Below are 24,714 nucleotides of genomic sequence, written 5' to 3'. Positions count from 1 at the left end.
ATATATATATATATAAAAATATTGAGGATAGAATACATTGAAAGTGTGAGAACAATATTGTGATAGGAAAGATGGGTGAAAAAGAAAGAGAAGAAAATAGAAAAACAAACAAAAAACAAAAAAAGAAAAAAGTATATATACAGTGTGTGTGTATATGAAAAGTGTGTGTGTGTATGTGTGTGTGTGTGTGTGTGTGTGTGTGTGTATATATATATATATATATATATATATATATAAGAAAAAAATGATAAAAATAAAAATGTGCCATTTTTTCTTGACCCTAATCTTGGCTTGTCTTGATTCGAAGACCACCGGTTAGTGACTCTGCAGAATTAAACAATGGTATTTCAGTCTCCTCGATTTTAGTCTGAAATTAGGAAGGAAAAAATTTGAAATATATGGGGCCCCGTACATCTATAGCCTGAGTTTGCTTTAATGGGATTTTCTTCTTGAACCCTTTGCAGTCTAGATTCGTTCTCCTCTTCCTTTTGCTTCGAAACTGCCTCAGATTCTGTTTTTTTTAAAACCTCTTGGACTCGAAAAGCAAGCTTTGTTACATCACCTCGATTACAATGCACGAAACCCAAGAGCTCCCTGGGGCTGGTCCAATGACTTCCTCTGGATCGCATCCAAAGTAATTGGTTTGAGTTGATGGCTTGCGGAAAAATAAGGGCTCGCCTTTTGTACTGAGGAAGTTTTCAAATGGAAGACAAAAGCAAGATGAAAGGCACACAAGTGCTTTGAAGTCCAAGATGTACAATTGTGTGTTTGGATTCTGTACAGGCACTGAGTAACTTGAATTCCAGTGTTTTCATTCTACTCTAGATAGGACTAATTTGAGCTCTAACCCATTAATGATGTGGAAACTTTCACTCTTTGCTTTGTCATTCGGAACTACGATATTATTTTGAAGGGCTTCACCATTATCTAGGGAAAGTCTGCAAAATATTATCTGAAGGCCTACATAGAATTTAATGCCTTGCGGAATTAGCTGTTGCTTGTAATACGCTCCTTGTCGTCTTCTTCGAGGCCAAGTTCTTTATTTTGCAAACAAAGTGTTTTTTCTATTTGTTCAGTGAGGTTTTCCATCACGCCGTGCCGTTGTTTCATGACCTGTCTTTGCGTTTTCAGCTCTTGCGGCTTGATGCGCTCAGCGTCTATTGGAATGTGGACAGCGAAATGTATTATCACGCTTCCCGGGAACAGATCCTGGTAATGTCAAACTTAATATGTGACAGTTATTTCCAATAAGCGAGGATGCTTAGACACCAATTCCTTGTTTATTAAATAGAGCAGATAAGGAGTTGCATGTGTTCCATCCGGGCCAGGTCTTTCCCCTGTTTTGGAGTCTTTAACTCGAAGAAGCAATCAAATGACTCCAGGGTCTTTGCAGCCAATGGCTTTCATTGGGTCCTTCCTTCTTTCCTTGGTTTGGGATTCATAAGTTCATGCAACAGGCCCGCTTTCTCCATTTGGACGCAAGTCCGGAAACAGCAGCGTTGGGGTTTTTGGCCGAAAGCTGGACCGCCTCCTTTATAGGTCTTCTGCTTTTGCGTTTTGTTGAAAATGTTTGAAAAAGCAAAAGAAAACACCAAATTGCAGCCCATTATTGAGCTAAGAGCCTCTGAAGATGCCGTTAGCCACAGAGGCAGGCCAAACTTCAGGAGAGAATGCTGCTGGAACATGGCCATGCAGCCTGAAAAATTCAGAGCAACCTTGATGGTGCCATTTTCCATAAGGGATGCTATTTTGCCGTCTATAACAGGGCATGATTATTCAAACTCTAGCAGATATATATTCCAAGGCTTTCTAAACGATACCTGATCATTCAGCCTAGTGTTTTATCTGATGGTTTCCAGTGGCAAAACAATGTGTTAGAATATAATCGTCGGAAAGATGAAGTCTGTGCAACAAGGGCATTTGAAATAACACCATAATCCTAATGTAAATCAGTGTCAGTTGCTCACTAATACCAAGCAGAATACCTGGAACGATCCTCTGTTGCAAGGCCTTGATTTCTAATTCATCTTTCTGAATTGCAACTTATCATAGTGTGACGGGGCCACGGTTTCTAGGATACTAAGCTGTCCTGTTTGTTTTGGAAATTGGGATCGAGAGCGCTCTGTTTTCCAGGAGAGTTTAGACAGGGAGGTTATGAAACAGGAAACATACAGATGCAATATAATCTCTCCCTTTTATTGCATTTTTAAAAATGAGGAGCAATAAGGAAGTAGGAGCGTTTAGACATTTATGGCAGCCTTTTTCCCGTCTGAAAGCATTATTTGGCTTTATATTGCCTTCTTTCCCGGAACGGAAGCGTATTCCTTGATATTGTGGCAATCTCTCTATTTGAGCTCCTGTTTCCTTGTCGAGGAGCATTGATTTACCCTTGCATGAAGTATTATGTTTACTTAGAGCCAAATCCTCCCTAAGATCTTGTTTCGACTATCCTGTTAAGAACCAGACTCTGCTCTAAATCCTCCGTAAAGCTTAGCGGAGCCTCTGCAAACACTGGTTTATGTCTTGGTGCAAAAATGTTCGCCATCTCCTTTCTCCTTCATCTGTATTTAGCTAACATATATTCCCGATTTGCCCGTGTGCTTTACATCAAAGCGTTTGAAATGTTTCTCTGTCGTGGTCTCTGTGAAATATGCACATATGGTATTTTCTGCGTATCTATTTTTTTAATACCGTTTGAATTTAATTTAATTTTTATGTTGGTATACCTTTAAGGTTTTAAATGGTGTTGTATTGGCTTTGTGTCTCTTTTTTGGGTAGTAATAATAATAAATAATGATGATGTTAAACAACATGGTATTTGTCAGGACAAAGGCCAGTTTCGTTGTTTGCACATCTTGTTTTTCTGAATTGCTGTTTGCAAGGAAGAGAACTGTTGCAAGTCGTCGCCCCAAGGGTTATCTTTCTCACACTTCTTTGAAAACAAAGCGATGCTCTGTATTTTGAAGGCCGTGCATTAAAATGTAAGATATTCAGGTTATTCCTGAGTCTGCATTGCAACTGATTCCAAAGCAATGAGACGGTCATGTTGGAATTGAGTTACAATGGTCATTGCAACCAAAGATCCTTGAGGTTATTTATCAGTTTAGCTTTGTTTTGGTCATTTTCAGGAGCGGTTGAAAAGAGGGGTCCCTTCTCCCAGCCAAAAGCTGCCAAATGATCAGTATAGTAAGTATGATCATTGTTAAATAATTATAATTATGATTACGAGAGCTGACTGATAGCCGCTCTAGATTTGCTATATATATATATATATATAACAACAACAATAATGGTGTTGGAACATTGTCACATTGGCATAATAGTGATTAGTTATTTATTTATTTATACTTCCTTTCTTTACCCTGAAGGGGACTCAAGGCGGCTTACATAAAGGCAATTAATCAATGCCTTAAACACATAAAATTCCAAAAACTTACAGTTAAAATTAGATTTAAATTAAAACATATTGAATATTTATCAACAATACACTCCATAATTAAAATCACGCCATCCATGATAACAACAACAACAACGGCATTGGGATGTTGGAACATTGTCACATTGGCAAAATAATAATAATAATAATAATAATAATAATAATGGCATTGGAACATTGTCACATTGGCAAAATAACAATTATAATAATAATGGCATTGGAACATTGTCACATTGGCAAAATAATAATTATAATAATAATGGCATTGGAACATTGTCACATTGGCAAAATAATAATTGGCACTGGCACATTGACAGAATAATAATAATAACAACAACAACAAAAATAATAAAAATGACATTGGCAGAATAAAAAAAATGATATTGGGACATTGGCAGAATAATAATACAGCATTGGAACATTGGCACATTTTTAGAATAATAATGACGACAACATCGGAACATTGGTAGGATAACTAATAATAATATTTAAATATAATATATAAATATGTTTATCGGGTTCCAATAAGGCTGAGCTTTCTGATGGCACTGTGCAGCTTGTGCCTGGTTTCCTTATTGTGTCCTGGGTGTGATGGAGCCTCTTCTCTCTCCTTCCTTCCTTCCTTCCTTCCTTCCTTCCTTCCTTCCTTCCTTCCTTCCCTCCTTCCCTCAGTCTTCAAGCCGGTCTCGGCCTCGGCCAAGCTCTACCTGAACCCTCACGCGGAGACGGAGCTGCAGACGCCCAAGATGGACTGGAGCATGGAAGTCCAGAGCATTGCCGTTGAGCTGACCAAGCCCCAGGTGAGCACCTTCATCCTGCCGTGCAATGATTCCACCACATTTCCAGACATGAGTGACGGAGTCCGTCCCCTTGAATGTTTCCCTCCAGTCTGAGAATCCCCGTGAGCCTCTCCGATGGTTTAAATTCCCTTTTTCTCCCCTTCCCTCTGCGCAGTACCTGAGCATGATTGACCTCCTGGAGTCTATCGATTATATGGTTCGAAACGCTCCGTACAGAAAATACAGGCCGGAGGCACCGCTCCATCAGAACGCCAGGCAGTGGTAAGACGGGCACTTTTCTGCTTGGTTTTAACCCAGGCCTGGGCCAACTTTGGCCCTCCCTCCAGGTGTTTTGGACTTTACTTTTACCTTTACCTACAGGTTGTGTTCATTGCTCTGCTTCTGCTTTGTTCTTCCAGGTGGAAATACGCCGGAAACAGCATCCTGGAGGTCCATATCAGGCGGTGCTCCCGCATGTGGTCCTGGAGCAACATCCGGCACCACAGGCAACTCCTCAGGAATTACAAAAACACATACAAAAACAGGTTGACGCAGACCAAAGTGTCAGAAGAAACCCAGAAACAACTGCAGGTATTTCGTGTGATTGTGGCATACATAAAAATATGCATACAATACACACACACACACACACACACGCACACACACACACACATATATATATAATGGTAAAATATGTTTACAAAATACAAATTATAATATATATAATAACTATAAATATAAATAATATATATACTATCAATGTAAAATGTACTATATAGAGAACAAAAAGATGTAAAATGGAAAAAAATTTTTAGAAAATATAAATGTAAAAGCTAATCTTTGAAGACATACACACACACATCTTCAGAGATGAGCTTTTACATTTATAAATTTTCTAAAAAATTATAGAAAAAGCATGGAGTTCTGAATGTTCAGCCTCTCTCCTCTCTTGGGTAAAGTTGCTTTGTGTCTTTTCCATCCCAGGACCTAGAAAAAGGCCTTGATGTCTTCAACATTATTTTGGCGAGGCAGCAAGCCCAGACGGAGGTGGGACCCTTTCCTTCTATATTCAGTTCATAGTGATATAATTGTGTGCTTATGACCAATAATAATAATAATAATACTCTGTAACATGATTTTTGTTCCTGGGTAATCAATATCTGGAGGGATATCTTGCTAGAGCACATTTTGCAATAGTTTTTCCATGAATATCTCACAAAATATTGGTGTTTTTAGGTGATCCGGTCAGGGCAGAAGCTCCTGAGGAAGAAATCGGCCGACGGGGAGAAGAAAGGCGGCGGGTGGTTCAGCGGGTTCTGGGGGAGGAAGGACTCCAAGAAGAAAGATGACGAGGAGGAGCCCTCCGTCCCGGAAAGTAGGTGGCCATCTTTCAAGAGGGATTGGATGGTGTCATCTCCAACATGACAAAATGGGGACAGACTGGATGAGCTTTTGGAGGTCTCTTCCAATTCTAGGATTTTGTGGCTCTGTTGTTGCTGTTGTTATTATTATGAAATAATAAGGACACATCTTTTCCCCATTCTCTGCGCAGCCATTGACGACCTCATGACGCCCGAAGAGAAGGCCAAGCTTTTCACGGCCATTGGTTACAGTGATAGTTCCCACAACCTGGCCTTGCCCAAGAAGGTAAGTCCCTAAGTTACTAACAGTTGTACTTAGAATTTGTAGCAAGGCTTTGTGACATGCATATGTCCTCCACTTTCGTAGTACGTGGCGCACGTGATGTCTGTGAAGCTCCTGAGCACCTCCTTGACCATCCGAGAGGACCGGGACGTCCCCGAGACCCTGAAGATCCAGATCATCGGCTTGAGCACCACCATCTCCCAGAGGCCCGGAGCCCAAGCCCTGAAGTAAGCAAGGCCCCGCTTGGCCCATCCGTTGAGTTTGCAAAAAATGGCTCATTGTGGGAGCCAAGACGGGAGAGAAGGCTTCATTGGAGACCCCTTTCCCCCCGATGATACCGCAGGGTGGAGGCCAGGCTGGAGCACTGGTACGTGACGGGCCTGAAGCAGAAGGACGTGGTGCCCTCCCTGGTGGCCTCCATCGGGGACGCCCGCTCCTCCCTGCTCAGGATCGCCTTTGAGACCAACCCCGAAGGAGGCACCGCCGACCAGAGCCTCTCCGTGGAGTCCCAGCCCGTGGAGATCATCTACGATGCCGTGAGTAGGAACGGGTGGGACTGGGTGGCCTTCGGGTCCCTCCCAATTCTATCATTATTATTATTATTGACACAATAACGTTGTATGACACAGCAAACAAGATAGATTATTATTATTATTATTATTATTATTATTATTATTATTAATATTATTGACACAAAGACACAGTATGACACCGCAAACGAAATCTATATGCTGGACTTCGTATCACAAAATCACAAGTCGAACATTTCCCAAGCATTTAGGACTGTGTGATGTATTATTATTATTATTATTGGGTTGTTGTATGTCTTTTGGGCTGTGTGGCCATGTTCCAGAAGTATTCTCTCCTGACGTTCCGCCCACATCTATGGCAGGCATCCTCAGAGGCTGTGAGGCATGGATAAACTAGGCAAGGAGAGGAAAAAATATATATCTGTGGAGAGTCCAGGGTGTGGCAAGAGTCCTTTGTCACTGGGAAGCCAGCATTAATGTTTCAGTTAATCACCCTAATTATTATTATTATTGTATGACACAGCATACATTATTGTTATTATTATTATTATTATTATTATTATTATTGTTGCTGTTGTTGTTGTTATTGTTGTTGTTGTTGTATGACACAGCATACAATATAATTATTATTATTGCTATTATTATTATTAAGCAGGAGTTAGATGGCCATCTGTCAGGAGGGCTTGGATAGTGTCCTTGTCTGAATGGTGTTGGACTGGATGGCCCTCAGGATCTCTTCCAAATCTAGGATTCTATATTTCTATCATTATTACTATTATTAAGCAGGGGCTGGGTGGCCATCTGACAGGAGGGCTTGTGTGGTGTCCTCCTACCTGGCAGAAGGGGGTGAGCTGGATGGCTTTTAGGGGTCCCCTCCATCTCTCTATTTCTATGGTTCTCCGCAGAGGACGATCAATGCGCTGGTGGACTTCTTCCGGACGAGCAAAGGCATGGACCTGGAGCGCTTGACCACGGCCACGCTCTCGAAGCTGGAAGAGATCAAGGAGCGGACAGCCACGGGTACGTGGCTTTGGTGGGGCCCTCCTCTCTGTGGATGCCTCACAAAGACAAGGCAGGGCCCTCTTCACGGGGCTGCCTTCCCTTCCCTTCTTCCAGGGCTCACGCACATCATTGAGACGCGCAAGGTCCTGGACCTGAGGGTCAACCTGAAGCCCTCCTACCTCCTGGTCCCCCAGACGGGCTTCCACCACGACTCCTCCAGCCTCCTCATCCTGGACTTTGGCGCTTTTCAGGTAGGCTGAGCATTGCGGCATGTCCAGGGGTTCCCCACTCCAAGGGAAATGCCTGCATCTGATGTAATAGTGACCACGGTTGTTCCATAGCTGAACAGCATCCACCAAGGTGGCAGCCAGGCTCCAGGAGCATCGCTGGAGGAAATTATGGACCAGGCTTATGACAAGTTTGACGTGGAAATCAAGAACGTGCAACTGCTCTTTGGCAGATCAGGTAGGAAGTTTCTGATCTCTTGAAATACCCTGGTTCACTAGTTGGTGCAGTGGGAAAAAGTCATTATCATCACCATATTATTATTATTATTATTATTATTATTATTATTATTATTATTATTATTATTATGCAGTGGTCTGAAATTATTATTATTATTATTATTATTATTGTGCAGTGGGCTAAAAGTATTATTATTATTATTATTATTGTGCAGTGGGCTGAAAGTATTATTATTATTATTGTGCAGTGGGCTGAAAGTATTATTATTATTATTATTATTGTGCAGTGGGCTGAAAGTATTATTATTATTATTGTGCAGTGGGCTGAAAGTATTATTATTATTATTATTATTATTGTGCAGTGGGCTGAAAGTATTATTATTATTATTATGCAGTGGGCTGAAAGTACTGTTGTTGTTGTTGTTGTTGTTGTTATTATTATTATTATTATTATTGGAGCTGTCTTGGAAATCCGTTGCCCACAAACGTACAAACTTCGATTTTTATTATATAGATGGATAATAATGTTATCGCCCTGAAAAAGGGAACCATCTGATTCTGTGACTTTATGATATTGTGTTGACTGTTTGTTGCCTTTTTGGGTTGTTGTATGTTTTCCGGGCTGTATTGCCTTTTTGTTTTGCACTTGTTGTATTTTGTATTTTGTGTCACATCTTGAGTGTTTTGTGAGCCGCCCCGAGTCCCTCTGGGAAATGTGGCAGGATATAAATAAAGTATTATTATTATTATTATTATTATTATTATTGCATTTTTACCTTTGCACGTTAACTCTTGGGTTTACTATTTCAGATGTATGTTTTCGTATGCGTGCCATTCACTCTTGAAGTTCCTGTTAGTAACGGAGCGTGTCCTTTCTCGCTTGTCCTTCAGGAGAAGACTGGAAGAAGGCCCGGTCGGAGCATCCGTCCACGCTGCACATCTTGCGCCCCATGGACATCCGTGTCCAGCTGGCCAAGTCCATGGTCGAGAAGGACATCCGGATGCCCAAGTAAGGCGGTCGGATTTAAATGGACACGTGTGTGTATGTGTAGATATAGATACAGATATGCACACACACATACATATGTGTGTCCAGCTTTTTATGGTGGACTCCCAACAGCCACTATCGTAATAACAGTAATAATAATAATAATAATAATAATAATAATAATAATAATAATAATAATAATCTCTCTTTCCCGGCAGGTTCAAAGTCTGTGGGGAGCTTCCGCTGGTCCACCTGGGCATCTCCGACCGGAAGATCCAGGGCGTCTTCCAGCTGCTGGAGAGCATCCCTTTCCCACAGAAGTTGGATGCCGCTTCGGCCCCGAGCACCATGAAAGTAAATAATAATAATCATCATCATCACCATATTTATTTGTAACCTGCCCTGTTTACCCTGTGGGACTCAGGGTGGTTTCCAGGACAAAAATGGCAAACAATGCCATAATGAATAAATAAAACAGGTCAAATCAATAAATAAATAGACCCCCTCAACCCCTGCCATCAGTGTGGGCGAAATGTCAGGAGAGAATGCTTCTGGAACGTGGCCAATACAGCCTGGAAAACTCACAGCAACCCAATAAATAAATAACATTGGTATAAACTTATAAACCTGGATGACTAACCATAGAACAATTAAAACAGATCAGCCTCATCCTATGCATCAACATCATGACAAGTGCATTAAATTAAATGCATAGAACGGGCATTGTTATCATGCATGGGCCCAGGTTGTAGGGAAGGAAAGCAGGATGCCGTGCTTTGCATTGGCACTCTCCGTGCAAATTTAAATTATTTATGTTTAGGTTTCTAAATTGTGTCGTGTTGGGTTTGTGTCGAGAGCTGCTTTGAGTCTTTTTAGAGAGATATTAATATTAATATTATTAATATAATACTATTGTGATGATGATGTTGTTGTTGTGATCCTTTTTGCCTAGGCACCTGCCATTCCCATTGTGACGAATACAAGAAAGACATTCCTTGGGACGCCTCTGTTGCTGGAAGGAGTGGCATCAGGTGATTCACAGAAAAGCACATGGAGAAAGACGGGAGCATTGGGATTTCCTATCTCCATCAAGTTCCACTCAGCTATTCCTGCGCAGCTTCCGTTTTAACGATGCCTTTCGTGTGGATAATCTCTTTTCTGCTTAGACTCGGATGAGGAGTATTTTGATGCCGACGAGGAGGAGGGCGGTGGCGCCGGGCAGAGCGCAAAGCCCGTCAAGGCCGAGGCCGAGGCTGCGCCCAGGCCGGAGGAAGAGCTCACCCACCTCCAGCTCAAGTTCGAAATCAGGGAGGCAAGTGTTCCCGCAAAGGGAAGGTGCTCCTGAATTGGGTCATAACCCCTTTTGAACCTGCATTCTATTGTTGCTATTTGTTTATGGTATCTCTCTCTATATATTTATACAGTAGTGTGCTTTAATCTTTGTATTTTATTGTACGTATATTATTATTTATGATCATACATTTTGACTTTGTTGTATCACCGCCTTCAACCAATAAGATGTACATTATTATTATATTGAAACAAAGACACATTACGATACAGCAAACGAGATATATATGCTGTATTTCGTATCACAAAATCAGAAGTTGAACACTTCCCAAGTGTTTAGGACTGTGTGATGTATTTATTATTATTATTATTATTATTATTATTATTATTATTATTATTATTATTATTATTATTTAGGTTGGTCCATCCCTCTGTCTGTCTTTTTTTCCCTCCTTCCTTCCATCCATCCTTCCATCTTTCTTTCTTCCCATCCATCCATCTATCTATCTGTCTGTCTGTCTAAGTCAGGGGTCCCCAAACTTTTTAAACAGGGGGCCAGTTCACGATCCTTCGGACCATTGGAGGGCCGGACTATAGTTGGCCACTGAGCAATAAATAATAATAATAATAATAATAATAATAATAATAATAATAATAATAATAATAATAACAACAATAATAATAAAAAGAGGGTTGGAAAAGACCCTTTGGGCCATTGAGTCGAATCCCCTTCTGCCTTTGTGCACCGAAAGCACAAGCAAAGCACCCCTGATGGATGACCACCCAACCTCAATGTTCATAGTAATAATAATAATAATAATAATAATAATAATAATAATAATAATAATAATAATAATAATAAGATTGAACTTCAAAGACTCTGGAAGAAACCAGTGCAGGTGTTCCCGGTGGTGATCGGCACACTGGGTGCCGTGCCAAAAGATCTCAGCCGGCATTTGGAAACCATAGACATTGACAAAATTACGATTTGCCCACTGCAAAAGGCCACCCTACTGGGATTTGCGCGCATCATCCGAAAATACATCACACAGTCCTAGACACTTGGGAAGTGTTTGACTTGTGATTTTGTGATATGAAATCCAGCATATCTATCTTGCTTGCTGTGTCATAATAAAATAATAATAAAGAGGGTTGGAAGAGACCCCTTGGGACATTTAGTCCAACCCCCTCTGCCTCTGTGCACCAAAAGCACAAGCAAAGCATCCCTGACATATGGCCATCCAGCCTCAATGTTAATAATAATAATAATAATAATAATAATAATAATAATAATAATAATAATACAGTAATAATAATAATGGTTGTAAGAGAAGAAGTGACCCCTTGGGTCATTTAGCCCAACCCCCTTCTGCCCTTGTGTCGTGGGGGCCGGATAAATGGCTTCGATGGGCCGCATCCGGCCCCCGGGCCTTAGTTTGGGGACCCCTGGTCTAAGTGAACAGGACCTTCTTTTTTTCTCTCCTTCCTTCCTTCTATCTATCTATCTATCTATCTATCTATCTATCTATCTATCTATCTATCTATCTATCTATCTATCCATCTTTCTTTCTTCTTTCTTTCTTTCCTTCCCTCTTTCTTTCTTTCTTTCTTTCTTTCTTTCTTTCTTTCTTTCGTTCCTTCCTTCCTTCCTTCCTTCCTTCCTTCCTTCCTTCCTTCCTTCCTTCCTTCCTTCCTTCCTTCCTTCCTTCCTTCCTTCCTGTCTTTCTTTCTTTCTTTCTTTCTTTCTTTCTTTCTTTCTTTCTTTCTTTCTTTCTTTTCTCTGCCCCTGTTTCTTCCTCCTTCCCGATCAGGTCTTTGGGAGCAAGGAAGTGTTTCCTTTGGTGGTTGTGAAGATACAGAGCGCCAACCACATGCGGCACCTGTTGTTAACCTAACCCTGAGTGGCTTCTTCCTTGGTGGTTGCAGGTGGTGCTGGAGCTGACCCGGCAGCTGCACCGGGAGGAGAAGGTGCTGGTGTTCGGCGTCCGGCAGCTGGGCATGGAGGCCGTGCTCAGGACCTACGACTTGAGGGCCGTCTCGTACTTGAGGAGAATCAGCCTGGATTACTACGAAACCCAAGGTAGCGCCCTTGACGGAACCCATCCTGCACCTGCTTCTTTTTCTTATTTCCACATCTGACATATTAACGATATAATTCTCCCTATTTGTCACTTTTCAAAGTGATTCTTAACCCTTCTTTCCTTCTCGCTTCTGCAGGCAAAAGGCAGCAGCAGCTGCACTTAATCAGCTCTTCGGATAAGCCCGGGTTGGACCTCCTCAAAGTGGAGTACACCAAGGTGAGCTCTTTTCCGGAGAGAAAAAGCGGGATACAAATAGGAATAATCATAATCATAATCCAAGATAAACCTGGATTAAGTTATACTTAAAAGGAATTTTTTTCTCTCCCACGTGATGATTTCCTCCAGGCCGACATAAACGGTCCAAAGTTCCAGACAGAGTTTGACAACACAGAACAAACAGTCCAGGTGAGCCATCTTGAGGGTTCCTTGAAGACAGTGGTTTTATTATTTAATTATGGGAGATGGGGCAGGATATAAGAATAAAATTATTATTATTATTATTATTATTTTATTATTTTATTATTTTTTATTTCATTTTGATTATTTGTTTTATTATTTATCTTTTTATTTTATTATTCATTATGTTTATTATTATTATTATTATTATTATTATTATTATTATTATTATTATTATTTTCTTATTTTGTCTGTCTTCCCTTCCAGGTGTCGTTCTCCTCCTTGAACCTGCTCTTGCACACGCAGGCCTTGCTCTCCGCCATCAATTACCTGCTGGCCGTCCTGCCAGACAAAAGGCCGGACCCTCCGCCCCCGGGGCCTTCTTCCCAGGCGCCGGGAGCAAAGCCCAGCAAAGAGGCCCCGCTCGCCAAGAAAGGTATTTCTCCTTCACACCTTCTCTCCATTCAGCAAAGGCTCGCTGCTCTGCATCGCACTGATCAGTCCCTTGCACAATATTCCTTCCAGTGACGAAGCCCAGCAAAGACAAGGACGTGTTTGACTTCAAGCTCTTTGCCAAGTTGGACGCCTTCTGCATCAGCGTCTGCGACGAGAAGAGCAACATCGCCGACATCCGGGTTCAAGGTCATAACAACACCTGAACAACCAAACTTCCATGGCTTAGAATGGATGTGTTTCTCTACTGGTTGAACTCGAATTTACCAGACCTTTTTCCTTCCTTTTCAGGCCTGAACTCCTCTCTGTTCCTTCAATCGAGCCAGACGACGCTCTTTGCGCGGCTGAAGGATATCGTGGTCACGGACGTCGATTCCAAGACGGTTCATAAAAAGGTAGAAAACATTTATTGCGGTTGTTGGGACATTATTTACAGTTGGAAGGTAATAATAATATAGTTATAATATAATAATAGTACAATGGATAGTATAATAATCTAAATTATAATAATATAATAATGACAATAATAAAATAATGATAATAATATCACAATATAATAACAATTACAATAATATAGCATGTTAATAATATAGTTATATAATATAGTTATAATATAACAGTAGTACAATGGATAGTATAATAATCTAAAATATAATAACATAATAATGACAATAATAAAATAATGAGAGTAATATAACAAAATAATAATAAATAAAATAATATAGCATGTTAATAATATATTATAATAATATAATATAATAATGACAATAATAAAATAATGAGAGTAATATAACAATATAATAATAACTATTATAATAATATAGCATGTTAATAATATAGTTATATAATATAGTTATAATATAATAATAGTACAATGGATAGTATAACAGTCTAAAGTATAATAACATAATAATGACAATAATAAAATAATGAGAATAATTTAACAATATAATAATATAGTAATATAGGGTGATAATAATAGTAATAATAATGGCAATAGTATAATAAAATAATAATGAGAATAATATAGCACGATACTAATAATGGCAATAATATAAAATGATGATGAGAATAATATAACAATATAATAATAACAATAATATAGTAGAATAATAATAATGACAATATTATAAAGGTAATAACAATGAGAATAATACAATAATAAAATAATAACAATGACAGTAATATAATAATAATGAGAATAATGTAGCAATATTATAATAACAATTACAATAATATAGGATGAAACTAATAATAGTAATAATAATGGCAATAATATAAAGTAATAATGAGAATAATATAACAATATAAAAATAACAATAATATAGCAGAATAATAATAATGACAATATTATAAAGGTAATAACAATGAGAATAATATAATAATATAGTAATAACAGTGACAATAACGTAATAATAATGAGAATAATGTAACAATATAATGTGACAACAATATAATAATATTGACAATATTGACAATACTATAATAATATAATAACAACAGTCACAATAATAATAATAAGATTTTTAAAAAAATTATTGTCCACCTCTCCTTTCAAGTATGAAATAAACACATATATGTAGAGGAAGTGCAGATTTAAATTCTAATGATGGGTGGGAACGACATGTCCTCATCCTCTCGTTTCAGGCGGTTTCCATTGTAGGCGACGAAGTCTTCAGTTTCAACTTGGCCCTGTATCCGGGGGCGACGGAAGGCGATGCCTATTCGGACATGTCCAAAGTGGACGGGATGGTCTCGCTCAAAGTGGGCTGCATCCAGATCATCTATCTCCACAAATTCCTCATCTCCCTCCTGGTGAGGCCAATGTCTTGCGTCGTTAATGTGGTGGGAAATGGGAAAGGTAGGGTAGGTACGCATGGGATTCATGCAGGACAGGGAAGAGAGTCCATATTTCATCGCATAATAAGTTTTAAATCCCCTTTTTTTGAAATTGGAAAAAGGAGGCGGAAGAGAAACGATTCCTCCTCTCTTCCTTCTTTCTTTCTTTCTTTCTTTCTTTCTTTCTTTCTTTCTTTCTTTCTTTCTTTCTCTGAAGGCAAGGCAGTTTACAAAATCTGGAAGTGAGCTCTTTGGAGAAAGAAGGAGCTCCAGAAAATCAATTTCATTGTTTTTAGGCTGCTTGTCTTCAGAGAAAAAAGGAAGGAAGGAAGGGAAGGAGGAATCAGCCCCAAATGGCTCTGCGACCATTATGCGAGGACTGCAAATATAATAATAATAATAATAATAATAATAATAAGACTTTATTTATATCCCACCCCATCTTCCCATGGGGACTCAGGGCAGCTAATAAACATAGAAAGGCAAGCATTCAATGCCATCAAAATGTATATATAAATTAATAAAACATATTAAAACTCAAAAATTGGGCTGCGACTATCATGTGATGAAATAAAGTCCTCCGAAACACGCGCCCCTTTTGTTTCCTGGCAGAACTTCCTGGGCAGCTTCCAGGTGGCCAAAGAGGCCTTGAGCGCGGCCACGGAGAAGGCGGCCGAGAGAGCGGCCACCAGCGTGAGGGACCTGGCCCAGCGGAGCTTCCGCCTGGCCATGGACATCGACCTCAAAGCCCCGGTGATCTTCGTCCCTCAGTCCTCGGTCTCCTTCAACGCCGTGGTGGTGGACCTTGGGCTGATCAAGGTGCAGAACAAGTTCAGTTTGGTCCCGGCCAAGGACTGCCCGCTCCCCCCGGTCGTGGACAGAATGGAGGTCCAGCTGACGCAGCTGAAGATGGCCAGGTCGGTTGGGGTCGGGGTCGCCCAAATCCACCGAAATTAAAACAGACGGGGTTGGCCTCCTGCCGGAATTGAATAACGGGGATGCTCTTTGACCCCTTCTTCATTTCTTAATGATTGGACTCAGGACGATCCTGCAGCCGGGTTTTTCGCAGCCTGAGATCCCGATCCTGCACCCCATTAACCTGAACCTCTCTGTGGATCGCAACCTGGCCGGATCCTGGTATCGCAGGATACCCATGGTGGAAGTCAAGGGCTACCTGGATGCCATGGATGTAAGTGAGCGCTTCAGAACCGCTTCTGCGCCCATAAAGGTCATCCCTTGGGCAGTTCGGACATGGCTCTCCTCCTGTGCTTCTCCTCAGGTTGTCCTGAATCAGGAAGACCTGAACGTCCTGCTGAAAATACTGACAGAAAACCTGGCCGAAGCGGATAAAACGGTGGGAGGCACGGAGCCAGTGGCACAAACTAAAGGTATTTTGACTGTGTTTTCAATACGTGCATTTTTACATGTATTCGACTATGTTATGCGCTGAACTCGAGATACAAAGGGAGAGTAGAGAAATACATAAATAATAATAATAATTATTATAATAATAAGCATATATATCTCATTTGCTGTGTCATACTATGTCTTTGTATCAAAATATAAATAATAATATTTCTTCGTCCTTCTCCTCCCCTTCTTCTTCCTTCTCCTTCCTTTTCTTCTTCCTCTTCCTCTTCTTCCTCCTCTTTCTCTTCTTTTTTCTTTTTCTCTTCTTCCTCCTCCTACTCTTCTTCCTTTTTCTCTTCTTCTTCCTCTTCTTTCTCTTCCTCTTCTTCCTCTTCCTCTTCTTCCTCCTTTTTTCCCTCTTCCTCCTCTTCTTCTCTTCTTCTTTATATATGTTTTGCTCATTAAGGAATACATCTCTGTGATTATTTTCTCTTTATTTTTGGCAAGGGAACTCTTCATAACGTTGTTTTCAGTGGGATTTCTCTCTCTTTTCTTTAGAATTTCCCAGCAGCCCCAAAGGCCTCTCTGCCCAGAAGGACATCCCGCTGAATAACGCATTGGCGGCATCCAAAGAAACCGCGCAGGAAGATGTGACCAACATGCTGCTCAACTTTGAAATCAAAAAGGTACATATTGTTGTGTTATCTAAGGCCAGAATATTGGAAAATTAGGAAAAAAAGGAAATCCAAACAATATGTGAGAAGACGTGAAAATGCTAGGTATTTTATAATGGATTTTAAAAGAAACCCTTTGCAATCTTCCTCTTGCAGGTTGTAGTGACCTTAACCAAACAAGCCGATCAGCAGAGCTTCCCGTTGCACCGCTTGACCGTCCTGCAGCTCGGGACAGAGAGCAGGGTCAAAAGCCACGACCTGACGGCCACGGCCTACCTTAAGAAGATCGACATGAAGTGCCTGGAATTCACAGGTCTGTCTCGCCTAGCATGGCATTTGGAAAAGCCATGCCCAGCATTTATGAACCTGGAGCTGAAATGAGGATGACGGTGCCCCTCGCATTTATTATTCCTCCCTCCAGATTCCAAAGGAAATCCCTTGAGCATCGTCAGCTCTTCGGACGACTCTGGCGCGCATCTTTTGAAGATGGAATACATCAAGGTGGAACGCCTTTCCCTCCTTTGGCCAGTGGTCACTTTTGTGTGATCTTGCATTCCGGGGCCTTAAATGAACAAGGACAAAACTTGTTTTGCTCAAAGACTCAGTAGGATATTGGAGAAGTGCTAGAATTGATTCAGTGAAGCATCAGCTGCTAAGAATAAGGGGAGAAAAAGAGAAGAAGGTCCCAAAAGTGGGCTGGGAAGAACCGAGAGCAATGAAGGCCATTTATGTATTGATTTACAGTATTTTTATATTGATGGAGTTCCACACACTGCTGGACGTTTTTATGGTTTTGTAAATTAGTTAAATTAGCCTCCCTGCATAAAGCAGTACCTAAATTTCCTACTTGACAGATGCAACTGTCTTTCAAGTTGTTCAGGTCATCCAACGAGCTAGGCTATTAATGGTCAGGAGCTCAATCCGACCTGGGCTTTATTTAAAACTTTATTTATAGTTTGATCGGTTTATTAATATTTTACCACTGAGCTAATTGTAATAAAGTTTTATTAATTGAATATATCTTGTACTTGATGTTATTTTGACTACCTGATCTAACCTGAATGTTGATGCTCTTCATAGGCGGATGCCGACGGGCCCCATTTTGAAACAGTCTACAAAAACACCAAGCAAGTCTTAGATGTACGTATGAAAATGCATTACTGAATTAAATGCCATGTATTCATGCAGTGAGTGCAGATGGGAAATGTTGTTTACAGTTAAACTGGGTTAACATGCTCCAAACTATGAAGAGAGGTGGGTAACAAATAACTGTTATTGTTGTTGTTGTCTGTGAAAGTTCAAATCATCATGCATTGTTTACAGGGCAGTGCCTTCTAATGCAGTGATTTCCAAACTCTTGGATTTGAACTTCCAGAATCCTCAGCTGCCTTGGCCAATGATTGGGGATTTTGGGAGTGAAGTCTATATAACGCTTGGAAGAACAGAGTTTGGAGTCTGAATAATTTATAAATATATAATCTATTATATATACGTATAATATTGATAATAATATTATAATGGAATACAATATTATACTACTAATAATACAATATAATGATATTAATTATATATTATATATTAAATGTAATATTACTAATAATATCATCATATAATGATACAGTACAATATAGTAATTTAATGCTTATATTGTGCTATGCTAATAATATATTGTATGTACATTTGATTTGTAAGCCGCTCTGAGTCCCCTTCGGGGTGAGAAGAGCGGGATATAAATGTAGTAAATAAATAATAAATAAATAAGATGCAGGGGTCCTCTGAAGCGTGTTGCCCCTCCCGCAGGTCTCCTTTTCCTCTCTGGACCTGCTGCTCCACATGGATGCCTTGCTGTCCATCATGAACTTCTTCTCGTACGCCTCCAGCGGCTTCGCGGGGACCGAGAAGGGGGCGGAGGCCAAGCTTCCCTCGGAGGAGCCCGTTAGGACGGTCCTCCCCAAACCAGGTACAAAGGCTTCCAATTTGGGAATGAAAATCAGCCGCAGAGTAGTCTGCATTTAGTTAGCTCTTTGCTTTACCTTCATTTGCAACGCCGGCATTGTCTCCCCTTTTTAGCAGCCCCCGTCCCTTCTGCCCCGGACCACGTGTTCGACCTGAAGCTCACGGCCCGATTGAACGCCTTCAACATTTGGGTCTGCGATCAACAGGGAGACCTTGCAGACATGCGCATACAAGGTGAACGGATTTCTTTCTCTGCGTAGGATCATGTTGTGAACGTTTGGAGAGCCTATTGGAGAGTAAATCTGTATTCTTCTTCGTGGTGTCTGTGAAATCGCACATCCTCCAGGATGTGACTATTATGTGATGAAAGACAGTTAACCTGTCAATTAACTTGCTTTGTGTCTGGCTTTTAAGAATTTTTAAGAAGTCCAAAACACCTGGAGGGAGGGCCCAAGTTGGCCCATGACTGCCTTACCGTAACTCCCTTTGGTCCCCATTCCAGACTCTGGGGAAATTCAAGCCACAAAGTTGAACACTCCCAATTCAGTATCTGCCAAAGGTTTGGTGGCTTTTGAGGCAGAGAGTCCATCCATGCCATGGATCTCTGCAGGCTTTCACAAGAGTTCTCCATGGTGTTGAATCTTCTCTCCTAAAGCAGGCTCAACATCATGGAGACTTCCTTGAGCACCACCTAAACCTAGAATGGATTCAGCCAGCCATGGTTTGAACTCAAAAGTGAGTCCTTTCTGTTGTGTCCAATCCCTGAAAGCCTCTTCTCTGCGTCTCTCCGCTCTGCCCAGGGATGGAGGCCTCTGTCTTCACCATGCCCAAGCAGACCGAAATGTTTGCCAGGCTCCGGGACTTCGTTGTCATCAATGTCGACCCCAAGGCAGTTCACAAAAAGGTGAGTTTGAGGGACTTGAACCGTGGTGTTGGGTCCAAGAAATGTAAAGTGTGTGGATTTAAAAGGTGTGTGTTTGCGTCAATTTGAGACGATAAACCCCATGATTCAGAAACCGTCAAAGGTGGCTCTCGCTTGACTCGATTGCAGACCACCCCTTAGTTCTTCTGCAGAAGAAACTGTCGTATTTTTATCTCCTCGTTTCTAGTCTTTGGGAAGTAGAAAGACTAGAGATATTGGGGCACTAGGTGGGTTGTGAGTCGTGGGGGTCCACCAAGCCACGAATGGAGGTTCGGTGGTGCCACGTACCCGGATGTGACTCTGCGGAACGTGCTTTCTTTCCCGCCAGACGGTCTCGATCGTGGGAGACGAAGTCTTCCGCTTTGCCCTGTCGCTTTACCCAGAAGCCACTGCGGGTGAGGCCTACATGGACGTGTCCAAAGTGGACGGCCGAATGTCCTTGAAAGTGGGCTGCATCCAGATTGTGTATCTGCACCAATTCTTCATGTCGCTGCTGGTAAGAGATGAGCCTTCCTTCCCTTCTTGTGTGAGCTTTGAAAATGGGTTCTTCCCAAACACTTCCTGCTCCGTCAGGCATGGGCAGACGTGGCCTGGCCGAAGGAGGGAAGGCCTGCTGCGGGTGCGAGGCTTAGGGTGGCCTTGCCGATGATAAACATGGGGAATAACATATCTAAAGAACACAGAAAATTCACCTTAGTCCGTATGGTGGGGACATTTTGGATCAAAGCAAGTTAATGGACAGGTTAACTGTATTTCTTTTTTTTCTTTTTTTTAAATGAATTTTTATTTTTTAAAACACAAAAAATACATACCATACACATACAAAACATTTACAATTCCCACCACCAACATGAGGATTGTTTTCTTTTACATATTCATTTCTTTTTGAGAATCTTTTATATCTTTATACATTTCCATCCTATATGCTATATAACATTTGTATATATATGGTATATAACATTTGTATCTTATTTCTTATGGCTTGATCTCCGGATTGATTCATGATATAGTTCTTTACCCTTGTCCATCTTTCTTCCATTTCTCTCGTTCTATTTTCATTATTTTTTAAAACATTTAGTTTCACATTCATAATTTCAAATTCCATTTGTTCCACCATATATTGGTATCATTTACTTACTGACCATTTTGATTTATCTTTCCACCCTAATACTATTACTGCTTGTGCGCATTCAATTGTTGCTTCTTTTATTTCCCTTTTATTTCCCGTTTCCTCTCTTTTCCCTAATACTGCTATTTCCTTTGTTATGACCCACTCATTTCCTAGTATTTGATTTGACTCATTTTGTATAGTCTGCCAAAAATATTGTACATATTCACATTCCCAAGGCTAACTGTATTTCATCACATAATAGTCGCACCCCTATTTTTTGGGGAGAGGCCAAGATTGGTATTTTTGTGTTCCTCACGTCACTTATTTGCTCTGCCGTAGAACTTCCTGAACCACTTCCAAGCCGCCAAGGAGGCCCTGAGTGCGGCCACTGCTCAAGCCGCCGAACGGGCCGCCTCCAGCATGAAGGACTTTGCCCAGAAGAGCTTCCGCCTTTCCATGGAGGTCGACCTGAAGGCGCCCGTGATCGTGATCCCGCAGTCGGCCGTCTCGCGCAACGCCTTGGTGGCCGACCTGGGCCTGATCACCGTCCAGAACACCTTCCGGCTGGTCCCAGGAGACACGTCCACGCACCCGCCCGTCATCGACAACATGGATATTCAGCTGACTCAACTGAAGATATCCAGGTATGAATGGTGTCCCTCGGCTACAGGGAGAGCCTCAGGGACAGGCAGGTCATAAAATAATAATATGAGGGCTATCCAGAAAGTAGATTACGTTTTGGAATTAAAAATGTACGAAGTATAGGAGAAAACATTTACCATATGCAGTTGAAAGCCACACCCAAATATCACTTTTTCAAATCTAGGCACTTATCATAGTGATGAATGAGCTTGGCAACTCCTTCCCCACAAAACTCTGCCGCTTGCGTCCTCAACGCAGCATTTTGGTGACAATGCGCAGCTGCAGGAAGGGGTGACCGGCTGGTTGAGGATGCAAGAGGCAGAGTTTTGTGGGGAAGGAGTTGCCAAGCTCATTCATCGCTATGGGAAGTGCCTAGATTTGAATGGCGACTATGTTGAGAAGTGGTATTTGGGTCTGGCTTTCAACTGCATATGGTAAATGTTTTCTCCTATACTTTGGTAATTTTTAATTCCAAAACGTAATCTACTTTCTGGCCCTCATAATAATAATAATAATAATAATAATAATAATAATAATAATAATAATAATAATAATATCTGTTTATATGGTTCCATTAAAGTATATCATGTGTTATGCCATTATCTTTTCAACCATGACTTTGCAGGACTCTGATAGCGGAAGATTCCCAGCCAGAGATTGAAATTTTGCAGCCGGTCAATCTCCAGTTGTCCGTCCAGAGGAATTTGGCTGCAGCTTGGTATCTGCAAATCCCAGGGATTGCGGTCAAAGGAGACCTGAAGGCCATGCAGGTAAGATGTGATCTAGGTGTGGCCCACACCATGCATCACAACTACAACTCCATTTTTTTTCGGATTATGAAAAATTACTTTGGGAGGATAGTTAAGTCTTTTAGCGGCTAGGTTTATTTTCACTGTCAGCGAAGGGTGTCCCTGAATTGCATTAGGCTGAATATGTTTCACTGTTTGCCATTTTGGAGAGTCTAAAAAACCTGAAATAATGATGATGATGATGATGATAATAATAAATTATTATTATTTAAGGATGGTATTAATATTAATATTATTGGTATATTGGTATTAATATTGTTATTAAATGGTATTAATATTATTATAATATTATGATTGGTATATTGGTATTAATATTATATGGTTTTAATATTATTGGTATATTGGTATTAATATTATATGTTATTAATATTATGATATTGTTGGTATATTGGTTTTAATAATATTGGTATATTGGTGTTAATATTGTTATTAAATGGTATTAATATTATGATATTATTGGTATATTGGTATTAATATTGTATGGTATTAATATTATTGGTATATTGATATTAATATTGTTATTAAATGGTATTAATATCATTATAATATGCTGTTAATATTATTATTAACTTTCTTTCTGTCCCATCTTCCTCTCCATAGGGACTCAAGGCAGCTAGCAGTCACACAACTTAATAAACATTTAAAATTTTTAAATACAAAAATTAAAAAGCAATTAAATATTTGTTTGAGGATATAAAGTTCGTTAAAATACAATTAAAAATACATTTGAAGCTCCCCATCCCAGGTATTAATTAAAAGTGTGTAAATCAAGATGGCAGATGCATCTTTTTCCAGAAGTAAATGACGATCCGAACGCTTTTCAGGTCTCTCTCAGTCAGGATGACTTGACGCTTCTGATGAAGATTTTGCTGGAAAACCTCGGGGAAGCCTCTGCGGATGCGCGGGCCACCCCATCCACCTCATCGGAAGCCCAGAAGTCGAAAAAGAGCAAAGGCGGGACGGAGGCCGAGCACGAAAAAGGTCCGTCTTCTCTCTCCAATGATGAGCAACCACGTTGTTTACTCAATCCGTCATAATGTGTTGAACGGGAACAGATGCGTGACGTAAACATTAGTGAGCGTTGATTTTTCTGATACAGAATTTGCTGTGGTCTCATTGTTCTTTCCTACATCGCAATCTTTCAGACAGTCTGACAGCCGCGGGAGAGAAAGACCTTTCCGAAGCCAAGCCCAAGGACAGCGTGACTCTTCTGTTTGAGTTCAACTTCGAATCGCTTTCTCTTGTTCTCTTCAATGCTGCTGTTGACCAGGTTTGTGTCGTTTGGACTTGACAAGACAAAAGTTTATTTCAACCAGCTACATATAGGCTTGAGAAAGTAAACTTATATTTTAAGATAAAGTTTGAGTCCAAATGCAAGAAGTTCCATGTTTGATGCCTTTTTGCATCTCTCAGCTTAATAATAATAATATTTTATTTATAACCCTCCCTATCTCCTTTGCATATAATTTCCTCGTCTTATACATCACAGGGATCTCAGTATTCGCTTCATGACAACAGTTTGCGTCTGGGAGAACTCCGGCTGCACCTGATGACAGCAACGGGGCAAATGTTCTCCAACGGCTCTATGGGTATCAACACGAAGCTGAAAACGTGCACGTTGGATGACCTGAGAGAAGGGATTCAGAGGGCCACCTCGAGGTGAGCTGCCTTACTGACCGCTGCAGAATTATGGCTGATGATGGAAGTTGTGTTTTAAATACTAAAATACAGAACTGGCACTTATTTTTATTTATAGTAGAGTCACGGGTGTCAGGACACCATCAAATTACTGTATTTCATTGCACAATAGTCGCACCCCTATTTTTTGGGTGGCAAGATTGATAATATTGTGTTCCTCGCATAAGAGTCGCAGAGTCATTTTGGATCTGATTATTTCATTGCATAACAGTCGCATCCCAATTTTTTGGGTTACTAGATTGGCATTTTTTGTGTTCCTCACATAATAGTCACAAAGCCATTTGGGACCTATTCCCCTTCTTTCCAATTTAGAGTTAGATTCAAAGGTTTAATGTAGTGTGAACCTTGTCCTTCAACTTGCTTCGCAACCATAAAGTATCAACATCTTTTCTCCCCAGAATGATAGACAAAAAAGACGGAGGGGATGACAGCGTCATGATGGATATCAGCTACACACAGGACAAAAGCGGGACAGAAATTATTTCCGTCTTGGACAAGCTCTACCTTTGTGCCAGTGTGGAGTTTCTCTTGACAGTGGCGGATTTCTTTGTGAAAGCCATGCCGGCTACATCTTCTTCCTCTGAGAAATCGGCCCAGTTCCATCTGAAGCAAGCCTCTCAAGGGAAGCCGAAACCAGAGAAAGGTGAGCA

The 24,714-nt window shown here is 40.7% G+C and overlaps 1 protein-coding gene across 5 annotated transcripts in view; it reads left to right on the top strand.

The window, feature by feature from the left end:
* Positions 1-24,714, top strand: part of vps13c (vacuolar protein sorting 13 homolog C) — a 67,777-nt gene that overhangs the window by 11,185 nt on the left and 31,878 nt on the right. For 4 of the 5 annotated variants that reach the window (XM_062963094.1, XM_062963092.1, XM_062963096.1 and 1 more), the window contains 41 exons: positions 1,132-1,212; positions 3,129-3,186; positions 4,109-4,236; positions 4,391-4,497; positions 4,635-4,806; positions 5,200-5,262; positions 5,452-5,590; positions 5,768-5,862; positions 5,944-6,086; positions 6,203-6,395; positions 7,295-7,409; positions 7,506-7,642; positions 7,733-7,856; positions 8,747-8,864; positions 9,062-9,197; positions 9,796-9,874; positions 10,010-10,155; positions 12,060-12,213; positions 12,351-12,430; positions 12,560-12,619; positions 12,878-13,046; positions 13,136-13,252; positions 13,355-13,458; positions 14,711-14,878; positions 15,515-15,819; positions 15,944-16,091; positions 16,182-16,290; positions 16,811-16,938; positions 17,083-17,239; positions 17,348-17,427; positions 18,007-18,066; positions 18,727-18,886; positions 18,997-19,116; positions 19,683-19,786; positions 20,133-20,300; positions 21,255-21,559; positions 22,183-22,327; positions 23,191-23,347; positions 23,512-23,636; positions 23,856-24,025; positions 24,463-24,707. In XM_062963094.1, coding sequence (XP_062819164.1) covers positions 1,132-1,212; positions 3,129-3,186; positions 4,109-4,236; positions 4,391-4,497; positions 4,635-4,806; positions 5,200-5,262; positions 5,452-5,590; positions 5,768-5,862; positions 5,944-6,086; positions 6,203-6,395; positions 7,295-7,409; positions 7,506-7,642; positions 7,733-7,856; positions 8,747-8,864; positions 9,062-9,197; positions 9,796-9,874; positions 10,010-10,155; positions 12,060-12,213; positions 12,351-12,430; positions 12,560-12,619; positions 12,878-13,046; positions 13,136-13,252; positions 13,355-13,458; positions 14,711-14,878; positions 15,515-15,819; positions 15,944-16,091; positions 16,182-16,290; positions 16,811-16,938; positions 17,083-17,239; positions 17,348-17,427; positions 18,007-18,066; positions 18,727-18,886; positions 18,997-19,116; positions 19,683-19,786; positions 20,133-20,300; positions 21,255-21,559; positions 22,183-22,327; positions 23,191-23,347; positions 23,512-23,636; positions 23,856-24,025; positions 24,463-24,707 — 5,572 coding nt within the window. The remainder of the gene's footprint in view (positions 1-1,131; positions 1,213-3,128; positions 3,187-4,108; positions 4,237-4,390; positions 4,498-4,634; positions 4,807-5,199; positions 5,263-5,451; positions 5,591-5,767; positions 5,863-5,943; positions 6,087-6,202; positions 6,396-7,294; positions 7,410-7,505; positions 7,643-7,732; positions 7,857-8,746; positions 8,865-9,061; positions 9,198-9,795; positions 9,875-10,009; positions 10,156-12,059; positions 12,214-12,350; positions 12,431-12,559; positions 12,620-12,877; positions 13,047-13,135; positions 13,253-13,354; positions 13,459-14,710; positions 14,879-15,514; positions 15,820-15,943; positions 16,092-16,181; positions 16,291-16,810; positions 16,939-17,082; positions 17,240-17,347; positions 17,428-18,006; positions 18,067-18,726; positions 18,887-18,996; positions 19,117-19,682; positions 19,787-20,132; positions 20,301-21,254; positions 21,560-22,182; positions 22,328-23,190; positions 23,348-23,511; positions 23,637-23,855; positions 24,026-24,462; positions 24,708-24,714) is intronic. The other variant, XM_062963093.1, reaches the window with a different exon arrangement.

The sequence above is a fragment of the Anolis carolinensis genome, unplaced genomic scaffold, assembly GCF_035594765.1.
Source record: "Anolis carolinensis isolate JA03-04 unplaced genomic scaffold, rAnoCar3.1.pri scaffold_11, whole genome shotgun sequence".
NCBI classification, from domain to species: domain Eukaryota; kingdom Metazoa; phylum Chordata; class Lepidosauria; order Squamata; family Dactyloidae; genus Anolis; species Anolis carolinensis.
Note: the sequence above shows the minus strand (reverse complement) of the source record. Positions and strands in the feature narration are given on the sequence as shown.